The sequence below is a fragment of the Cnephaeus nilssonii genome (assembly GCF_951640355.1).
Source record: "Cnephaeus nilssonii genome assembly, chromosome: 1".
In the NCBI taxonomy this organism is placed as follows: domain Eukaryota; kingdom Metazoa; phylum Chordata; class Mammalia; order Chiroptera; family Vespertilionidae; genus Cnephaeus; species Cnephaeus nilssonii.
In genome coordinates this window covers 61,268,123-61,289,945 of record NC_137072.1, presented here as the reverse complement: position 1 = coordinate 61,289,945, position 21,823 = coordinate 61,268,123, and the positions used below count along the sequence as shown (strand labels likewise).

Below are 21,823 nucleotides of genomic sequence, written 5' to 3'. Positions count from 1 at the left end.
CTGAAGGGTGTTCCTGCCCCATCAGGCTCCTTTAGGGGGAGCACCACCACCATGCAACCTGGGTTATCTTTTAGCTATTGGCTCACATCTTGCTTTACATGATCTTGTTGAAGATGATTTAAAAAAATGGAAGCTTTATTCTTATCTTTAGAGCCTTCAGTTTTATGAGGAAATTTCAGCCCTCTTTTAGTTAATAAAGATCAATAAATAAGAGCTGATGTTCTCATTTTGAAAAATTCTGAAGTAAAAATATGTCCAGCCTGACCAGTGTGGCTCAGTAGTTGAGCATCAACCTATGAACCAGGAGGTCAGGGTTTGATTCCCGGTCAGGGCACATGCCCGCATTGCAGGCTCGATCCCCATTGCAGGCTTAATCCCCAGTGTGGGCATACAGGAGGCAGCCAATCAATGATTCTCTCTCATCATTGATGTTTCTCTCTCTCTCCCTCTCCCTTTCTCTCTGAAATCAATAAAAATATATTTAAAAAAATATGTCCAGGACATTAGTAATTTGATTTAATATATTTATTTTACTCTACTGTAACTGCATGTTATAAATGCATTAAAATAGATGTTAAAAAGGAACTGAAGTCAGACAGAGGGAAGTCTTTGGGGGGTCAGTGCTTTTGTTAGGTTAGGCATATTAAGGATTGAAATAGGCTTTTGAGGGAATCAATGTTAATATAATTCCCAGAGAAAAGGAAAAGAGATGGTGTTTTGGATGCTCTTAGGAGCAGGGAGGAGGGAAGAAAACAACACTGCCTTGTCCCATGATATCAACTCCTGCCAACCTGAAGGGTCTGTCTCAATTCCATCTTCATTCCAGTTGGACTACAAATGGGCATTTGATGGAAAGGAGGTTTAGGGGTAGAGACATGGTGGTTGTCTTTTCTTTAGACCAGGTGCGGGGAACCTTTTTTCTGCCGAAGTCCATTTGGATATTTATAACATCATTTGCTTAATCTAATTCACTTAATATAAATTGATGTTGCTATGGAAAAAGCTCCTAGATTTATTGTATTTCAAGTCCCACCTTCGTTTGCCTTGGCAGGGCCAGACCAAATGATTTCGCAGGCCTTATGTGGCCGATGGGCCGGATGACACCCCCCCCCCCCCCCCCCCCCCCGCCGCCCTTCCCCGCTGCTTAAGACATTTGAAAACAGTATTAGGCTTACTCTGTAGCTAGAGGACAGAACTAGGGCTCAGGTAAATCACAAAGTTTGGGATCCTCCCTCCTCCCCGATTTAGTGTCAAAACTCATTTGGTGGTAAAACTGGACTGATCTGACTGACGGGAAGCTTTTTCTCCTCGAGTGTGACTGTCAGTTTTGCTGAGAAACATTAGAATGTTTGGTTTCCAGATGTTTGCCTTGAACCCCCCTGGAAGAGTTATAAGGTTTATGTACAGTATTAATTTTCTAAAATTCATAAAATCCTGGTCACTGGGTATGTAATAAGGGACTTGTGCCTGAAAAGGATGACATTCTCATCGATGAGGGATAGGATGACCTGCTCCCAGCATGAAATAGTCTGATTCTACTTTTACTGTTTGGCAGGAAGGAATTGCTTCTTTCTGGCACTATATAGAATTCTCTAAAATTGAAATGGCTTACAAAAGCTCTTGAGAAAGTTTGAGCAATTTCCTCAAGAATGGCATTTACTTATGTATAATAGTGTTTTATTGTTTTTAAAGATTTCTTATTGATTTTTTTTAGAGAAGAGAGGAAGGTAGAGTAAAATATTGATGTGAAAGCAAAACATCAATCGTCAGCTTCCTGCATGCCCCCCACTGGGGATAGAGCCTGCAACCCGTCCTGATCGGGAATCGAACTGGCAACTTTTTAGTGCACAGGATGACACCCAACCAACTGAGCCATACCAGCCAGGGCTGTTAAACAGTTTTGATACATTTAAACTGACATTAGTAAAGATACTAGGTTATATTAAAACTTTATTTATTTAAAGAATTACTAAAGCACATGGTCTACAGAGAAATTCTTTGTGGCACTTTGTAGTTTTCACTGGAACATTTACAAAGTTTGCGAAAAGATAAAACTGCTACTATAAATTATAGATAGGTTCTAAGTAGATAATCTTCTGGTAACTGAGTATCCAGCACCATCTATAGTAAAGACCAGATTAAAATTTTAGTTTAAGACATTTCTGAAGGAATATCCACTCCTATATCACTAAGCAATATTGGTTGTGTATTTTGATTTTTTAAATTTTAGATATAAGGAATACTTTTGTTTTTTAGAGACATTTAAATAAATAGTAATAATAGATGCCATTGATCGAATCTACACTATATCACTTAATCCTCACAACAGTCCTTCGAAGTTAGGTAGTATTATTCCCATTTCACAGATGAAAATGGTATTTAGAAAGGGTGCCCCAGGTTTATTCACTAAGGGATAGAACTAGGATTTGAATCCTGGTCTGCCTGGTTCAAAACTTACTCTCCATCTACCATATTCCCAACTAAGGTTAGGAAGCTTTTGTGATTTGTTACTTTAATTATGCAGTTTGGAAGATTATCTGTTACCTAGCAGTAATGTTACCCAGATGTAATACAGTTACGGTTTGTGACTTAAAATTAAAGGCCATATCTGATTTGACTAGCATTGTTGAAATGGTTTGCATAATTTGGCCCAAAAGCAATTTATTTCATAATATCGAATGATTAACCTAAGGATAATTAGTGTTTGTCTTGCCAGCAGGTATTCTTGAGATTAGAAAGCATTTTAAACTCAAATGGAAGCATATGCTAAACTTACATAAGAGCATAACTATCTAAAAATCTAAATATTTGGTAGCTAAAGAGGGAACTTGAAAATTCTAACCACATTTAGAGGCTAAATGCTACGTTGTCTTACAGTATAAGGACTTAAGTGATTGGTATATGTGAAGTTTAACAAACTGATTTTAAAATATATACTTTGAAGAAATCATTTGTATTAATTTGATTTTTTTACATCTACTTATATTATTAATTTACCAATACATACACAATCTGAAGCTATTAAACTCTTAAGTTAAAAATACTGAAAATGTATAATAATGCTAGAAAGGAGATTTCACTAACCTTATATAACTTGTGGCATAGTAGTGAGAGAATTATTACTGAAAAAATAAATGATACAGATTATAGTTATTTATATGAAGGTAGTTTTTGCCATAATTTCTTCTTCACCTCTACCCACATCTCCCATATTAGTCTTATTTTATTGCTGATGGATTAGTATTGGTATAACCTTGTATATTAGGAGGTAGAGAATAATGTGATTTATTATACCTAAATGCTGATACATTGAGTCCTCATTTGTCTTTTCTGCAACACAGACTTAATTCCTCCCACTTGGCCCCTGATGGCCTGATAAGAATATTAAAAGTGGTAGGAGCCTTAGCCAGTTTGGCTCGGGATAGAACGTCAGCCTGCTCAAGGGCACGGACCTTAGTTGCATTGATCTCCAGTCCTGGTTAGGCCCATGAAGGAGGCAACCAATCCATGTGTCTCTCTCACATTGATGTTTCTCTCTCTCTCTCTGTCTCTCCCCCTGCCTTCCACTCTCTTTAAAAAATCAATGAAAAAATATCCTCGGGTGAGGCTTACTGCCGGGAACCAATTCCAGCATGTAATAATTACCAGAGTTCCATCAAAAGGTTGGTGAAGCTTGGGCAGCTCAACAAGGGTGAGCCACATATGTAGTTTACCTGTTGGAAACGGCTAAATGGCACTTCCCCCAAACCTGAATAGGATTGTTAACTGCCAGACAGCTCAGGGCATTTTATTGCCTCCTGTTGGCCAAACACCTGAACAGCTGTAGGCTATTCCCCAAACTGACAATGCTTTTGTAACCCTACCCTTTGAAATATGTATCTCCACCTTGCCTTAGGACAAATTGTGTTTAATAAATACCACGGGGTCCTAGACAAGGAAAGAGTCTTTAGCTCCTTCTAGCTGAAGATCCTCTGACCCCCCAATGCCTTTCAAAATTATCTTTTGTCTCCGGACTCTTTAATCATCTATGCGCAGCCCCTTTCTCCAGAATGCTGAACCTTTTGTAAGGTTGGTAAAAGAACCCTGGCATTATGACGCCCAAATGAGGGACGCCAACACTTAACAACAACAAAAAAGTGGTAGGAAACACTAAATAAGCACTCTAGGGCAGTGACACTTGTTAGAAGTAAAACGGGTGAAATCCAATTCCTTTCTCAAGATTGGAATTGAGAGTATTTTGATTCATAGAATTCTCTCTAGGTAGCTTAATACTGTATATAATTTTAATTGACATTAATTCAGATATTTACAAAAGGGATACACCTTTCTGGTCTCTGTTTTTTGTATATATTTTAAATGAAGCAAACTTGGGTGAGACTCAAAGTGGAGTCTCCAGGTTTGCAGCCTTTCCACCCAGTGAGCTGATGCTCGTGTGTGAAGGAGAGGTGCCTCCTTGCCATCGGGCATTCCGAGGTTTGGTAATTTCACAGCAGGCTTTGCTCACTGCTGACGTAATTGTCCACAAGACAACAGTATGCTTGAAGTAAAATTTACTGATTAGAATTGCTTTTTTTTTCTTTTTTACTGATTGAAATTTCTTAACCGAATATTGCATATATTCTTGTAAAAGGAAATTTTGTTAAATACCATGGGCATTATAAAAAGAATACCTTTTTAGTCCTGCAGAAATTAAGATATAAAGATCTTGGAGGAAATTGAATTTATAATTCATGAGCTCCAATTTGTGTAGATCAGTTGGGTTTGATTCTGCCATATGTTTTCATGGTTCTCAAGAATATGCTTACCTTTTCCGAAGTTAAATGTCACTTACTTTTATCAGTATAATCATAGAAATGAAGCCTTACCCCAAGTAACCCCTAAAAATAAAAAAATAAAAAAATATTATCTTAAATGTATTAAGTAGATTTTTAGTTTATAATAGCTTAAAAATTAATATGAACTTACCAGGAGTTGGTTCAAAATAGAACTGATTAACTGTGAGAGAAGAAAAATCAATGATCAGTGCTATCATAGATTTATTTTTAACTTAGTATATATATAAGTTAAAATATTTTCTATATGAAAATGTTTTTAATGAAAAATTAATTTCTTTTTACTGCTTAATTTTTTATTTGCATGATGTAAGATTTTTAAATGAATATGCAATATCTAGATTCAAATTATCTTAATTCTGTCAACTATAATAAAAAAGTGGAGAAATTGGTTAAAAAAATGTCACTTGTAATACCAGAAACAGTTTAATATCTTGGCTATTTAGTGACTTGCTTGTTTCACTTAATACTGTTGGTACTAATAAACAGAAAAAAAACCCTGAACAATAAAAAATAAATTCCCTTAATTCACAGAACTATTTTCCTGTAACTGCCTTGTAACTGTATTGACTATATCTAAAAGGTAGAAAATGGATGTGAATGGTTAATAAACCCACTGTGTACACTTCCATACAAGTGCTTGCTTATATTACGCAAATTCCCTGTGTGAAGGATACTGAACCGACATTTTCGGACAACTATGAGTACTTGGCACTGAGGTTTTGCTTACACAACCAGTTTCACTGGAAAAGTATTGCTTTGTCACTTCCACATGGTCCTTCTGTTTTCAGAGGCTGGCAGCTTGCTCACAGACCATTGGCCTTTTGACCGACAAGGCAAAGCTGCCAGGTTCGGCACTGTCTTGACTTGTTCTTGACCTGAGTATCGGTTGTTCTCTTAAGATGCTTTTTCCTGCTCCCTGACTTAACTAGGATCACTGGGAGAAAAAAAGATTATGACCATGAAAATATGGCAGTTTCTATAAATTATTCTGTCAGGATTCTTTCCAGGATGGGTTGTGGCCAACAGTGCTTTAAAAAATTTCAGAAAAAAACAAAATATAAATAGGTATTAAGAGTTCAGATCTAGGTAAATTGAATGAGTCATGTATCTGAGGAGTCAATATTTTCACTGGAGGGGACCTTGGAGCCAAATACATACTAGTACATTTATCCAAGGTCATGTAGATAATTTAATTGTAACAATGAGATTAGAATTTAGACTTTCAAATCATAGGCCAGTGGTCTTTTAGCCATGTTTTGATGGAAAGATGAACTTGCTAATTTTTATAATAACTTGCTAATTTTTGTAATTACCAATAATTAGTCATTGAAGGCAGTTTCTTAAAACATTTTTAGTTATAAATATGCCAGATTTTTTTTTTCCTTTTGGAGTTAGACAGTAATGCTGCTTAAACAGAATGGATTATGGGAAGAGCACTTAGGTATTTGAACTCAAAAGGCTTAGGTTCTTATTGAGTTGGTTGGGCTCAGAGCTACCTGTTTGACCTTAAAGTTTCTGGGACACTTCAATATTCTTCAAGATGGTAGATTTTAAATAGTCTATATTGAAGGATCCTGGAAATTTTATCTTATAATTTAGGCCTAACTTTCTGACATTATTACAAAATACGGCATGTCCCTGATTCTAAGGTACCATAATTATAAAATGCACCATTTGGTTAGAGCATTTTGAAGAAAAAGGAGATTCTAGATGAAATCTAGTATCTGCTGTGATATGTGTCTTGGTTTCAGAAAATGTTTAAGTGTGAAAAGTATTTTTTAGTCCAGGACATAGAATTTTTTAATATCTTTTGTAACTCCACGTATTTATCCAGTGTTTCTGTAAACTAAGATTCTGATTAACTTATTGTATCAATAAAAGGCCTCCTTAAAAAAGTTGAATGATGTGCAATTCAGTAAAAAATTATCTGTTGGGATTTAGACTTGATAATATTTAATGTATTTATGTTTATGCTAATGCTTTGTTAGAAGAAGTCTGTTTCACCTCTCCTAAAGCAGCTTATTCTGTGACTATTTAGTCTTATGACTCTTCAGTTTCACGCTCATCAATAAGAGATGAGGTTGTTTTGTTATCTGTAGTTTGGATTAATTGAGTAAATGAATGTAGAACTGTTTGCAGGCATTGAGAATGTTTTTTTGTTTTTGAATTTAATAGCCATGCTTTATTTAATTTCCAAATGAATTGGAATAATAAAGATAGTAATTTTCATGATTAAGTGGTTCATCATATGTAGGATATTGAATGTAATCCTATCTAATAAAAGAGTAATATGCAAATTGGCAGTACCTCTGCTATGCCCACCAGCCAGTCAGGAGTGAGTATGCAAATTAACCCAATCAAGATGGCTGCAGCCACAAAGCGAGCAGGAGGCTTGGGTTTCCCCGGCAATAGAGGAAGCCAAGCTTTCCGCACACCCTGGCCGGCCCTGACTCCACTCAGGGCTACAAAGTTTCAATTATAGAAGATAAATAAATCCCAACAAAAATGGCGGCAGCCACGGAGCTGGAGAGAGCAGGAGGCTTTAGTTGCCCATGGCAATGGAGGAAGCCAAGCTTCCGCAGCCCTGGCCTGCCTTGGCTTCTGCTCAAGTCTACAAAGTTTCAATTATAGAAGATAAATAAATCCCAACAAAAATGGCTGCGGCTGCGGAGCAAGCAGGAGGCTTGGCTCCGCTCAAGGCTACAAAGTTTCAATTATAGAAGATAAATAAATCCCAGATACCAGGGCCTCCGCTTGGGTCACCTGGGGGCGTGGCCGGCCTGCAAACCACCACAGGCCCCTCGCCCAGGCTGCCCCATGCCCCAAGGGAACCCCCATCCTGATCCGGGACACCCTTCAGGGAAAACCAGCCGGCCCCACCTGTGCATCAGGCCTCTATCCTCCTATCTAATAAAAGTAATATGCAGATTGACCATCACTCCAACACACAAGATGGCTGCCCCCATGTGGTCAAAGATGGCTGCCCCCATGTAGACACAAGATGGCTGCAACAGGATGGCCAGCAGGGGAGGGCAGTTGGGAGGGACCAGGCCTGCAAGGGAGAGTAGTTGGGGGTAATCAAGCCTGCAGGGAAGGGCAGTTAGGGGTGACCAGGCTGGCAGAGGAGGGAAGTTGGGGGCAACTGGGCCTGCAGGGAAGGGCAATTGGGTGGGACTCAGGCCTGCAGGGGAGAGCAGTTGGGAGGGACCAGGCCTGCAGGGGAGGGCAGTTAGGGGTGACCAAGCCTGCAGGGGAGGCAGTTAGGGGCAAACCGTCTGGCAGGGGAGCAGATAGGCATCAATCAGGCTGGCAAGGGAGTGGTTAGGGGTGATCAGGCTGGCAGGCAGAAGCGGTTAGGGGCAATCAGGAAGGCAGGCAGGCAAACAGTTGGGAACCAGCAGTCCTGGATTGTGAGGGGGATGTCCTACTGGGATTGGGTCTAAACGGGCAGTCGGACATCCCTTGAGGGGTCCCAGATTGGAGTGGGTGCAGGCTGGGCTGAGGGACATACCCCCACCCCCGTGCATGAATTTCGTGCACTGGGGCTCTAGTCTATATATATATATAACCCTAATATGCAAATAGACCAAATGGCAGAACAACCGAACAACCAGTCATTATAATGTGCGCTGACCACCAGGGGGTGCGCACAGAATGTGGTGGGTGTCAGTAGCAGGCGGCAGAATGCGGAACATGGCAGGCATTGGCCACGGTGGGATGGAGGAGCCTGTGAGTGGGGGCACCAGACCAAGGCTGGTTGCTGTCATTGGGGTGAGCCTCTGGTGGTTATTGAAAATTCTTTGCTCCCACGTGCTGCGGTCCTGCTGGGTGCTCCCACCTGCTGCCAGCGCTGGCCCTGCTCGCAACCACTGCCGGCGCCAGAGCCACCGCTCGCATCTGCTGTGAGCATCCCTGAGGGCTTCTCCACCTCCCCCTGCTCCTGAGGGGCGGTTGGGGAAGCAGCCACCACTCGCACCTGCTGACAGCGCTGGCCCCAATCGCTCCACGCCGTCAGTGGGTGGGAGCGGCGGTGGTGGGAGCAGGGCTGCCGGCAGACGGGACCAGGGGCTGAGGTGGGAGGGGCCGGGCAGGGGCGCAGAGGATGGGCCAAGACCCGCCCCTGTGCCCACCGCAGTCTTGCGGCCCACAGTTCCTTTCAAGGTGCACGAATTCGTGCAATGGGCCCCTAGTATTGTTATAAACTTTATGGATTAACAGGCTAGAATATATTTACCGCTATAATGTCATTAGGTGGCAGGACCTAAAATAAAGGAAACAATCAAGTAATTGAGGTGTGATTCAGCATTTAATCTTTTTTATGTTATACATTTTACTGTATATTAGCTTGATTAAATGAAAACATGCTTTTTAGAATTCTTAGCATTACTAAAATTATGTCTTTGAAATTCATATTCACTAATATTTTAAGTAAGTCCCCATAGCCAACTCCCCATTTTCTTTTGTGAGCTCCAGATGTAGTAGGGACTTTTAGGGAAGATCATTAAACTTATGCTTACTGGGTTGGGAAAAGGCTATATTTGGGGATTACTTCTTCATGAAAGAAAACTTTAAAGTCATTCCCTATGACTTTAGGAAAGATTGCTGTTATGTACACAACTTATTTTTTGGTTTGTGACTGAGTCAGTCGTCACTTGTAATTATTCCTCATTCAATACAATCCCTTCAAAAGCAAAATTTAAACAATCCTTTACACCATGACCATAACCTTAAATTTAGTTCGAAGGCTTCTAGAACAGATTCCATTTTAATAAGAATGTATTTTCCTTCCACTAATGGCAGATGTAAGCATAAAATTTAAGAGGTAAAATGGACTTTATAAATAATTTTCACTATTTCAAGAAAGTAAGGCTCAAAGTGATATGGTTAGCTAGTTAATTATTAATAACAGGAAAGAGGCAAAAGGGAGGCCAGATATTATAGGTGTGGTCATTTGGGCAGCTTCAACAGGAAGCTGCAACCTTACACTCCCCAGGAGCCCCCGCCCATTCCCTGCAGCTTCCTGGGGGAAGGGACTGGACAAAGGGGAAGATGGGCACTTGTGAAGTGAGTTGGGGTAATAGGGAAAGTACTTGCCTGTCAATCTAGCCTGGGGAACCATGGATTGGCCAGAGTGGGCAGGACCACTGCAAGCCTGCCAAAATTTGGGAATACATAACCCCTAGACCAAGCGTGTCAAATTCACAGCCCGTGGGCTGCATGCCTCATTTATTTGGCCCGTGTTAGCCTTTGAGTTTGACATGCTCGCCCTAGACCAGTGGTCGGCAAACTCATTAGTCAACAGAGCCAAATATCAACAGTACAGCGATTGAAATTTCTTTTGAGAGCCAAATTTTTTAAACTTAAACTTCTTCTAATGCCACTTCTTCAAAATAGACTCGCCGAGGCCGTGGTATTTTGTGGAAGAGCCACACTCAAGGGGCCAAAGAGCCGCATGTGGCTCCCGAGCCGCAGTTTGCCGACCACAGCCCCAAACAAAGGAACTAGTGCTCTTGGCTCTCGGTGCTTAGCTTTCTCTTGGTTCTCTGGTTCCTTTGGCTTTGCTCCTGCCTGTGTTTTCTTTGTAGCCATGTGGCCCCGAGGACCCCACATGCAATGGACTGATGGACTGCAGAGGGGAACAAACTCAGCTCTGGCCTGATGCTGGACTGGACCTGTGCTCCAACAGGGAGCGGAACTGTGGACTCTGGCTCTTAATTCTGCTGTGCTGTAGCCACAGCTACCCTTCTTCCTTGCAGGGGATGAAAGGAAATGAGACCTTGGAAACTCCGGGGTTTGATTCCACGGAAATAAAGCTTTCTACAAACCTCATCCTCCCGTTCGAGTCTCAGAAAATTCCTTTTCTGGGGATATCCCAAGAAGCCCACTCCCACTAGCAACCGGTGGAGATGAAGACCTCTCCCCACCGGCAACAAAAGGAGTTTGAGATTACTCCAAGGTACTAAATGGCAGAGCTCGCATTCCCAGGTTGACTTCAAGTGCTTTTTCTACTGGTCTCCTAGTTCCCTCTACATAATCAAGAAAATTTCAGGTCTTAGATAGTTCAGTTTTTAAGAGTATGTGAGATTTGTACATTAAAGGACTCAAGTCAGACAAAGTATCAATAACTAATGATCCCTGTAAGAGAATAATAACCATTAATTCTGGTATCAAATTCTCCTCTGATTAAATTGAAATAATTTTCAAGTTTTGTATTCATTTAAATACTTTTTAAAAGGGAACTTTAAGTATAATTACCTGATTTGGATTATACGGAAAAGGAAAAGGAAGAGGAATTGGAATCTACAAAAAAAAAAAAAAAGAGAGAAAAAGAAAAAAAGTGAGTTGTGAATAAAATAAAATGTGAACATTTTGCTTTGGCTTTTTTTCTCACTTATGCATTCATTTACTCATCCATCCAGTCATCCATCCATCCAGTAATTATGGAGCAATTATGTGCTCTCAGAGAGCCCACCTTCTAATTGGTGGAGGTTAGATTCTAAATCTTCATAATTTTTTTCTTTCAAGAGGTATGCTTATTTTGCTTAATTAGTCAAAGCTAAAGCCCAAGAATCTGTTCCATATGTTGATAATTCTTGCAAATCTATCAGTTTCTCTACAGTTCATTATTTGCCTGATATTTTTTTTTTCTTGTTCAGCCATTTCATATAGGAAGAGGACAACAATAAGTCTTCCCTCTTCAGATCTTGGCAATTTTAATCTCCATAAGCACAGCCACTAAAATCTATTCCTAGGAGAAAAATGTGGCAATGGGAAACTGCCTGATAGTTAAGACTATTCTGCCACCTGGTGGAAGGAAGAGTTTCCATTTCAAATACCAGTGTGGTTTTTTTTGGTGTGTTTTTTTTTTTGCCATGTAGATTTACACGTAATTTAATAATAGAGATTATTTAGACATCATCTCTATAATTTTATATAGAGATTCCTATATTCTAAACCAAGACTTTAGAATTTTGTATTAATTTAAAACAAATCTGAATGTCAGCCCAGAAAGGGGAACAATGCACCTAGATTTGACTAGAATAAAAACAATTAGCAATTCATTAAAATGTAAGTACTTAGAAATTTAGTGGCTAAGATTCAGTTAGGACATGTGAAAATGTTTTAAAAGAATGTTCCAGTCAGGACTGTAACTTCGGTGACAAATTTCCAAAAGCCTACTTGAAGTTGAGAAGTAAACCATTTGAAATTAAATACCAGCAAAGGGAAGGTGTTTGTTATATTTAGATATAAAAACAATTATACAAAATCATATTTATGTTTTAAACATATTTTTAGGTGATAAGCAAGATGTTAAGCAAGATGCTATTGTAAAATTTGTGTGAACTTTCCAAAACATCATTGCTTAAATACTGTCCACATTTAACGTTTCCAACCTGTGTTGCAGCCCCATTGTACTGGTCATTCTTTCCCCAAATTGCAAAGCCCTTCTTAGGTCTGTCCCAAGCCCTTGCCGTTCCCTCTGCCTCACCCACTTCTCATACTGGCTCAGATACCATCTCCCTGTGAATGAAGTCTTTGATCCACAGCCTAAGTCAGCTTTGCATTTGCATCTAGATGCACTTATCAAATCCCAGTGTTTTTTTATTTATGAATTTCTCTTCCTCATCAGACTGTGAACTTATACTTTTTTGTATTTTCAGCCCTCACTATAGACCCCATTAGATAATAGACACTCAATAAATATTAACCGAATGAATGCTGTTTGTGTCAATAAAAGTATTACATACAGAATAAAGGCAATTTTATTATGTATTTAGCATTGTTCTGACCTTTATTAAAAAGTGTTAGAAGAATTCAGATATTAGGAAGATGAGAGAAGGTCAAATAAGAAGAGCAAGCCAATTATATTGCTTGACCTGTGAGAAAAACTTAGGGAGAGCTGGAAAAAATACTGTAGCAAAAAGAAAGCAACAAAGTGACTAAGAAAAAGAAAAAGAACGGGTCTTATAGAAAGAGGTTAGTATTCTCTTCATGGAGAGTAACTAGCCTCATCATAGTTTAAGTAACTCAGTATAAATACTTTCTTGATGGAAAGAGGAGGGGCCACTGAAGATTTGGGGGGACGTTTGCTGGTCCCTTGTCACTCCACCACAAGCTATGAGAGGAGGGGAGAGTGAGTAGCTGATGCCTGGCAACCTTGAAAGCTTCACATTTCCCTATTAAAATTTGGAAATTTTTATCATCATCATCATCATCATCATCATCATCATCATCATCATCCAACTAATAAATATTCTTCACAATTTGAGATTTCCCAAATCCATACTTACCGGGGGCAGTTGTGGAGGTGGGAAAAATGGGATCTGAGGAAAAAATGGTAGTCCTTGGGGTGGGTAAAAGCTAAATCTCTGTAAGAAGAAACACGATGTCAGTGATTGCAGACAATTGCAAACTTTTAAAATGATGAACATGTCCTTTGAAAATACAACTAGAGGTTTACCTGACCACTGGAACTGCCTCCAGATTGTTCGAGCTTGTAAAACAATAACAGCAATGAGGTGAATCAACATATGTGGCAAAACTTCACTCATTACAAAGAGATTTTATTCTGATTGAGGGTAGGTAACAAGCTGCTACTGAGCATTATGCTCATCAGTAATGTAGCTTCACCTCTGAAATAAAACACGGCTGAGTATCTAATAAGGAAAAGTTGAATTAATTCTGCCCAGTGATCAGAATGGAAATAAGTTTCCTCAGATTAATTAATACTACATGCCTCTTTTTCTTTGAATCAACAATGTTTTCAGCATTTGGAAGTTCAAAGTGAAGGGAGTATGGAAGTGTAAGTTTAAATTTGGTATCCCCAAACACAAATTTTGAAAGCTCCTTCACTTTTTCGAAAACCCCTCTGTTAAAAAAATGTGCAGGGAAAAGGGTTTCTTGCCTACTTGGTGTCCTACATATTCAGACTAATAGACACAGGTTAGACTCATAGATCTCACTTGTATTGATGTAGAAAGCATGGCTATAGTCAACCTGAGACAGTTTGTGGTAAGGGTATCCTTCATAATAAAAGCGTAGTATGCAAATTGTCCCCTGGACAGGGAGGTCGTCCAAGAGTTTGACCAGAGGGCGGGGCCGGCCAGGGGAAGGGAGGGAGGCCCCTCCTGGCAGCCGGCAGCCGCTAGGGACCCTACCAGTGCACGAATTTTGTGCACTGGGCCTCTAGTTATAAATGAAACTCAATTCAAACTGTGCAATTAAGACCTAGGTCATGCCCTAGCCAGTTTGGCTCAGCGGATAGAGCATCGGCCTGTGGACCAAAGGGTCCCAGGTTCGATTCTGGTCAAGGGCATGTACCTCAGTTGCAGGCTCCTCCCAGGCCCAGGCCCTGGTCAGGGCTTGTGCAGGAGGCAACCAATCGATGTATGTCTCTCACATGGATATTTCTCTCTCTGTCTTTCCCTCTCTCTTCCACTCTCTCTAAAAATCAATGCAAAGATATCCTTGAGTGAGATTAAAAAAAAAAAAGAAGACCTAGGTCACTGCAGAATATAGTATTTGTTCTCACTTGTTAAGTTTATTTGAGAGTTTCCTATGCTCCAATTAGGACTCTTCAGTGCTCCTGCATTTTTATCATTCTCTCCAGGTTCTGAGGTAGCTCTTATAGCTCACTTTACAGACAGGGAAGCCATGGATTCCTTCCTTGCTCAAGGTCATGCACTTAGCAAATGGCACCATGCAGCTGGGATTTGTATTGGGAAGACCCTTACGCTGAGGGAAAAACAGGATGTGTCTGGGTCTACAACATTGCAGGACTCCACGTTTCTCTTTTGAGAAATGAGAACATATAGGAAATGCTTTCTAGCCCAGAAATACTGTCTCTAGAATGGAAGTGGAGTGGACAACTGGTGGGGAGTACTCACAGGGATGGGCAGAGCAGTGGCAGTGCTCAAAAGGCCAGCCAGGATGAGAAATTTCATTCTGAGGGAGGAGTCTGGAATGGAAGGGTTAGGTCCTAACCGTTAGGAGATCATTTTCAGTTTTGTTTGTTTGTTTGTTTGTTTGCCTACCTCCTATTCCCATTGTAATGAATTAGTTAGAGGTGTTGAAATCGTGGTCAGGCTAACTTCTGCCTCTAGATTCAGGCTTTGTAAGCCTAGACCATGCTTTAAATGCATTGAATGCCTTTAGATGAGACACATTCTCTGGTTCATAGCATTGCATTCCTACTCTTCCTCATAATCTATACTGTTCGGTCCCTGAAGTTATTTGAATTTGTTATCTCTACCCACAGATCTTCAAACACCAGTGTTATATCATGCTTAGTATTGGGGATGTACCATTACTGGCTCAAATGAGATTCCTTATGTAATATACAAATAAATCCACCTTGAGCTTCTACGAACGCTGTGAGACTCACCATGGTCTGGATGCTGTTACTGACAATTATAATTTCTCAAGAAGGAAAGGATCTGGAAAGAATCTTGTAAGGCATAATGGGTTGGCAGACAATAAGTACAATAAGAGTAGATTCCATAAAGCAAATCAATGTCGTCTTTACTGGCTAGTTGATTCAGAAAGCAAACCTTTTTATGGTCCTCAATCACACTTAATTTAAATAAACTTACCTTGTGAGTTTCCAGCCAAATCACTGAACTCTAGAATTGAATTTTGGAAGAAAAAGAAACTTTATCACGTTCTTATTAAGACTTGTCCCCAGCATCTGAAGCAAGATATACCTCTTTATATATAAGTCACTCTTCAACTATTTTATATGTATTTGAAACTGAAATCAGATTTAACTTTGTGCCATTTTATTTTGACTGAATTTAAGCAACTTATCCCCCTTTCCCTCTTTTTCCACATCTCTCCTTTATATTTTTCTTCCTTAGATTCAAACCCTTGAATTTCTTTTTTCTTTTGTCAACTGAAACTATTAGAAGTCATTAAATTCACCAACACAAGAATATCTTACATTCTTTTACCTAGTGCAATAGAATCAACCCAAATGACACTGTATGTCTTTTTAAAAAATTACCTTTGCTTCAAATGGTCCTCGGAGCAAGAATTCAAGGAGCAGTGTGATCTCCTAGTATCTCTATGCCCAACTAGTATTTAAGCTGTACTACTAATGCCTTCATGGGTATGGGCAATATGAGTCATAAAATTCAAAGCTAAAGTGAATAATTGTTTCCAGACTAGAAACTCCAACTCATAAAGTCTCTCAATTGCACAGAGATAGGATTAAAGACTGATTACTGAGAAAATAACTTCATCCCCTTGGTTGGGATTAGGGTAATGTCTTTATCACAACCCACAATTAAAAACTGTGACCACCAAGAATATTAAAGTGCTTCTACAATATGTCATTTAGGGCAGTGATACACATGGGAGCCTGAACAGATAGAAAATGTTAAGCTTCTAAAATGTTATATTTTTAGATTATATTTTTCATTTCAAAATAAAACATTTTTAGTAAATATTTAGGCAGTGTCTTCAGTATTAAAATCACTTTTCACTATTCTAAAACAGGCAAAACATTTAAAATGATAATTTAGGTCTAATTAATACCACTGAATAAAATTTCACTGTTCCCAGCAAACTCACAAATAGAAACTTATTTTGTAATTAGTTAAGATCTCTCATGACATTTCTTTAGAGCTATATACAAAAACATTCTAAATTTGGGATAATTTCTAAAATTATTTCCCTCGTTGGAAAAATCTAATAAATAATAATTAAATGTTGACTAATCAAATTGAACTTAATTATTTAGACATGACATGGTGTGATGTGCTCTGGTTAAGAACAAGTGATTCACTGAGCTAAGAAAAGAGATAAATAAAAATTTGAAGTTAATCAGAGAAGATTATTCTGATAAAAACAAACTCTGCCATAAGTATCCTTCAGATGAAGTTTTCTTAGGGGCACATACTCTCAGTGACAATCAGAGATAAAGCTCTCTTATCAACAACAAACTTCTGATTGTTGAAAGAAATAATCAGAGATAATTGCATTGATGTCTTTTCTTTCATGTAAGAAAATATGTAAAAAACTATTTTATTTTCTTTCAAATATTTAGAGTAAGGGTGTCAAGGTCTTTCAGATCCTAGAAAACGCTATTATGGTGTCTTTTATATTTTTGCAATCTAGATTTTACTGTTTTAATAGTTACCAGAAAAGAGCTCAAATGAGAATACACCTTCTCTTAGGACAAATTTTCTTGCTTTCAATTTACAGTAGTGATATTTACCTCTGACTCTGTTGGGCATCAAGGCAATTCAGGAATCTCCACTGTCGGTGTTATCTTTGCACTATTTTGAGGACATGAAATGTGTAGAATTTTTACAGGGCCACCCTCTCTCCCAACACACATGGACACCTGCATAAAAGCTATAATTAGTTGCATCAAGCAGTGCACAATCGTCTACATTTTTAATTGAATCGATAAAGAACACTTGAATTCAATTGTTCCTCCTGTTTAAACTTACATTATGACAAAGAACATTCATGAGCAACTACCACTTAACAACTGAACATTTGTTTCCCATAGGAAACATCTCTCCTAACCACGTTCACACTTTTATTTTATTTTTTTAATTAATAGGGTCTAGGAAGCACAATTATAATTTGATATGAAGCATGAGCCCTGGTTGATCTTTCACATATAGTTGTTTAAATAAATGACTGGAAAAAAACTTGAACAAGTACTTGGATTTCTATGGATTTTTATTAGGGTATTAAAACATGGAAAATAATACACATTCACAACAAAAGGGCATTGTTGCATTTTCTCGACATGCACATGATATTACAGACAAAAGGACGTATCTCATAAATTGATACAGTGTGATGAGTTAAACTCCTGCTTACAAACAGCATACAGTATTTTTCATATATCAACTTCACTTAATGTTAAAGTTTTATTTCCAACGTCAATGTTAAATGGCTGGTGCATATACAGTTATCAAGCAATTACTCTCATTGTCTTCTCAGACATGCAAACATTCTGCTAAATATAAATCTACACGTATCACAGCTGCATGGATTTCAGAAGTGGTCAGCATAGAGGAGGATGCTGGGAAGTTTGAGTTCTTTCAGATCTTAATTCAAAACAGGAGGTTTTCATCTATGTCTTCTGTAAAAAAGCAAAAACAAAACAAAGCACATTTTTAGGAAGTAGTCCGAGTAGTACTAGAAACAACGTTGGAGCTGAAGGATTAGAACAATTATTAATAAGGCAGCACGATGGTTCTCAGCCCGGGGAGGGCATCAGTCACCTGTAACACTTAAAAAAATATATAATTTCAGGCTTCATGCCTGGCTTCCTGAATCAGAACCCCCAAGGGTGGGCCGGTGGCGTGTGTACATTTAGAAAGCTCTGCAGGTAGTTCTGATGGAGGGTTGAGAACCACTGATAGAGGACATTGAAGGGGGGCCCAGCCAAGTATACTAATCTGTAAGGGTTGTTAAAATATAATGGAAATAAGTAGAGGTACAGTGACAAATCAAATTTCCAATCAAGTAATTGGGAAAGAACTTGTTGCTGCAACTATGGAAGAAGACAGCATCCTCAGGGGGCTATTAGACTGCCCCTTACCAGTATGGTCCTCCCTCCCTCAGTAATTGCTGCAGACTAAGCTACTACCCTGTCTGGGGCACCAGGTAATTCTCCTGCCCAATATAAATCTTCCTCTCACTCCAAGAGTGGGAAAAATGATGAGTTTGGTATATTTCTTTCGAGCACTGGCTTCATTTGTAAAATTGGGATAATAGTCTCATTACTTATAAACTAATTTATGTCCTATATAATAAAAGCCTACTATGCTAAGTGTCCAGTTGTCTGGTCGGCTGTTCAACCAATCAAAGCATAATATGCTAATGATATGCTAAAGCTGCTCAACTGCTCTCTATGATGTGCACTGACCACCGGGGGGGCAGACAGTTGACCGGTTGACCAGTCGCTATGACATGCACTGACCACCAGGGGGCAGGCGCTCCAACCAGTAGGTTAGCTTGCTGCTGGGGTCTGGCCAGTCAGGACTGAGCCAGATGGGCCGGACATGCCTTAGAGCCCTCCAGTGTTCCCTCCCCAGCGGGCCAACCTCCCGTGACCCTCCCAGCCTGGTGGAGCCCCTCAGCCTGGCCTGTGCCCTCTCACAATCCGGGACCCCTCGGGGGATGTTGTAGAGCCAGTTGTGGCCCAATCCCGCAGGCCAGGCCAAAGGATTCCACTGGTGCATGAATTTGTGCACCGGGCCTCTAGTTTGTTTATATTCTTGCATATATCTTGAATAGGTTTCTAATATACTTGAATATATTTATTTTTCTTTTCCCTAATGTAACTGCCCTAGTTCAAGGTCTCATCAACTCTTGCCTAAATCTACCACATCATCTTCTCAACTGCTCTTTGGCTTCTCCACAATGCAACCAAAAGAATCTTCCTTAAATATAAATCCAATGAAATCACTCCCTGTTTAAAACACTTTGGTGAGCCTCCAGGATTCCTAGGGTGATGTCTTTAACTAGCTTAGTAGGACCTGCATGATCTGACTTGTTTACCCTATTAGTCCCACTAGGAAGGCTTTCCTAAAGATTAGTGTGGATATATGTCAATAAGCATACATACACATGTTATGTCCTGGGCAGTAAATAAGTAATACTCCACCACCTCCTAAATGAACCCCTTTTTGGACACAGAAGGAAAATGAGACCTGCGGGGGATGAGTGGCATACCCTAATTCCCATAGCCAGTTAATGACAGAGCTGGAATATTTGAGCACATTTAGTTCACATCAAAGGCCATTAAAATTCAGGAAAACCCTGGCTAAAATGATCGTGTCCTTCTGTTGATTTCTCAGCCCAGAGGGAAGGAAGGATATACTTACAAACTGAGACACATTTGTTTTGCTTTCCCTATCTGTATCCCAAAGCAGTAACTTGTTTACTGGCTCTGACTGAATGTTTCATATCTGCTTTATTGGCTTACTGTGTGATAATTCTTTCCCTTCTTCATAATAACGTAATCACAGCCAAACCACACTGAACAAACAAGACCATTAGGAGCTTTGCAGCCACTGGACTTTAAGCTCTTCCTGCTCCTCCCAGACAACCGCCCAGCCCAGAGCCTGAGGGAGCCTACATGCTGAACAGTGGCCACAGTTTCCCTAAATAAATGGTCTCTGTTCATATTCATCTTTTGCTTCCTCCTTTAAAATCAAGTGCCATCTAAAAGAGCATACACAAGTACGTCCTGCCCCAGCCACGTTATTCCCTCTCCAGAATGGTGGGGTGGCAGGGACACACACACACACACACACACACACACACCTCAATGTGAGAGAGAAACATCAGTTGGCTGTCTTTCACACGTGCCCCAACCGGGAATCAAACCTGCAAATTTTTGATGCACAGGACGATGTCAACTAACTAAGCCACTCTGGCCAGGCTAGGGTGATTTGTTATCCAGCAACAGACAACTAATACACAGAACTAGATGCTTACAAAAATATACATTCTTTGCTCATTACGGTTGTGCTTCTTTCACAGAATACTATTGTAGAGAAAAAGAACTAATACTTTCTGCTTGCCTATTTATCAATAAACTAGAGGCCTGATGCACAAAATTCGTGCATGGGGCGGGGTGTCCCTCAGCCTGGCCTGCACCTTCTCACAATCCGGGACCCCTCATTCCTAAATGCCTGCCTGCTCGCTCCTAACCCCCCACCTGCTCACTCCTTACCGCTTGGCTCACTGCTCCTTAGTGCTGCCGCAGAGGCGGGAGAGGCTCCTGCTACTGCCGCTGCACTCACCAGCTGTGAGCCCGACTTCTGGCTGAGTGGTGCTCCCGCTGTGGGAGCACACTGACCACCAGGGGGCAGCTTCTGCATTGAGCACCTGCCTCCTGGTGGTCAGTGTGCATCATAGCGACCAGTTGTTCTGGTCGTTCCACCTTCAGGGTCGCTGGGCTTTTTTATATATAGATAACTAATTCATCATATTCTCAGCTCTTTCTAATTTCAAGGCATTATACATGTGCATAAAGACTACTTTGAAAGTGAAGTTCACACGAGTTACCTCTTTTGGGGAATTTCTGACCTTTGAGGAACTTAATTTACTGCTTGGTCATATGTTATTCTACATGTATGTTGTGAATATATGTATAAAACCTCAGCCTTAAGGATTTAATCTTCACTGTTCATTTACATTGTAAGCAGTTTTGATTTTCTATTTTTAAATACATCTTTCAGCCCTAGCCGGTTTGGCTCAGTGGATAGAGCCTTGGCCTGCAGACTGAAGGGTCTCGCGTTCGATTCCAGTTAAGGGCACATACCTCAGTTGCAGGCTCCTCCCCGGCCTGGGCCCTAGTTTGGGGCACGTGCAGGAGGCAACCCATCGATGTGTTTTTCTCACATCGATGTTTCTCTCTGTCTCTCCCTCTCTCTTCCACTCTCTCTAAAAATCAATGGAAAAATATCCTCAGGTGAGGATTAACAACAACAAATTATTCAAATTTTGATTATTAAAAACATGCTTGCTCATAAAAATCAACTCTAACTTAGGAAAAGAAAAGGAAGTAGATTAAGGCATAACCTAGCAAAACAAATGTGTAAATTTCAAGTCCTCCACTGTGGGAATAAAGAAAAAAAGCCCTTAATTTTATTTTTGTCACTGAAGATGAAGTAATGGGTCACTTTTGGGTTAAAGGAATACTATTGGGATATAACTTGTGATGTAAGACCCAGCTCTTGTTGGTGTGTTGGTAATGAATCCTGAGATTCTTCTGATGTCTCCCATCGGCAAAAGCAGGCTGGCTATTTTACTCTTCACATATGATTTTTTAAAAGTTTGGTCCAGCCTGGCTGGCATGGCTCAGTGGTTGAGCGTTGATGTATGAACCAGGAGGTCATTGTTTGATTCCCAGTAAGAGCAAATGTATGGGTTGTGGGCTCGATCCCCAGTGTGGGACGTGCAGGAGGCAGCTGATCAGTGATTCTCTCCCATCATTGATGTTTCTATCTCTC

At 40.0% G+C, this 21,823-nt stretch overlaps 2 protein-coding genes across 4 annotated transcripts in view; both read right to left on the bottom strand.

The window, feature by feature from the left end:
- Positions 1-3,891: 3,891 nt before the first annotated feature.
- SCPPPQ1 (secretory calcium-binding phosphoprotein proline-glutamine rich 1) lies at positions 3,892-15,898 on the bottom strand (the record flags this gene model as incomplete). The annotated part of the gene is made up of 9 exons (XM_079759648.1): positions 15,838-15,898; positions 15,428-15,457; positions 14,723-14,793; positions 13,297-13,329; positions 13,127-13,204; positions 11,091-11,135; positions 9,070-9,096; positions 4,966-4,995; positions 3,892-3,927 (listed from the first exon to the last, which is right to left on the bottom strand). Exons 3-9 carry the CDS (start codon positions 14,777-14,779, stop codon positions 3,892-3,894), a joined length of 306 nt encoding a protein of 101 aa, XP_079615774.1. The 5' UTR covers positions 14,780-14,793; positions 15,428-15,457; positions 15,838-15,898.
- A 1,612-nt stretch (positions 15,899-17,510) lies between these two features.
- The window catches only part of SPARCL1 (SPARC like 1), a 64,279-nt gene continuing 59,966 nt past the window's right edge, over positions 17,511-21,823 (bottom strand). For all 3 annotated transcript variants that reach the window (XM_079770732.1, XM_079770733.1, XM_079770734.1), the window contains exon 11: positions 17,511-17,937. In XM_079770732.1, coding sequence (XP_079626858.1) covers positions 17,909-17,937 — 29 coding nt within the window. In that variant the 3' untranslated portion in view covers positions 17,511-17,908. The remainder of the gene's footprint in view (positions 17,938-21,823) is intronic.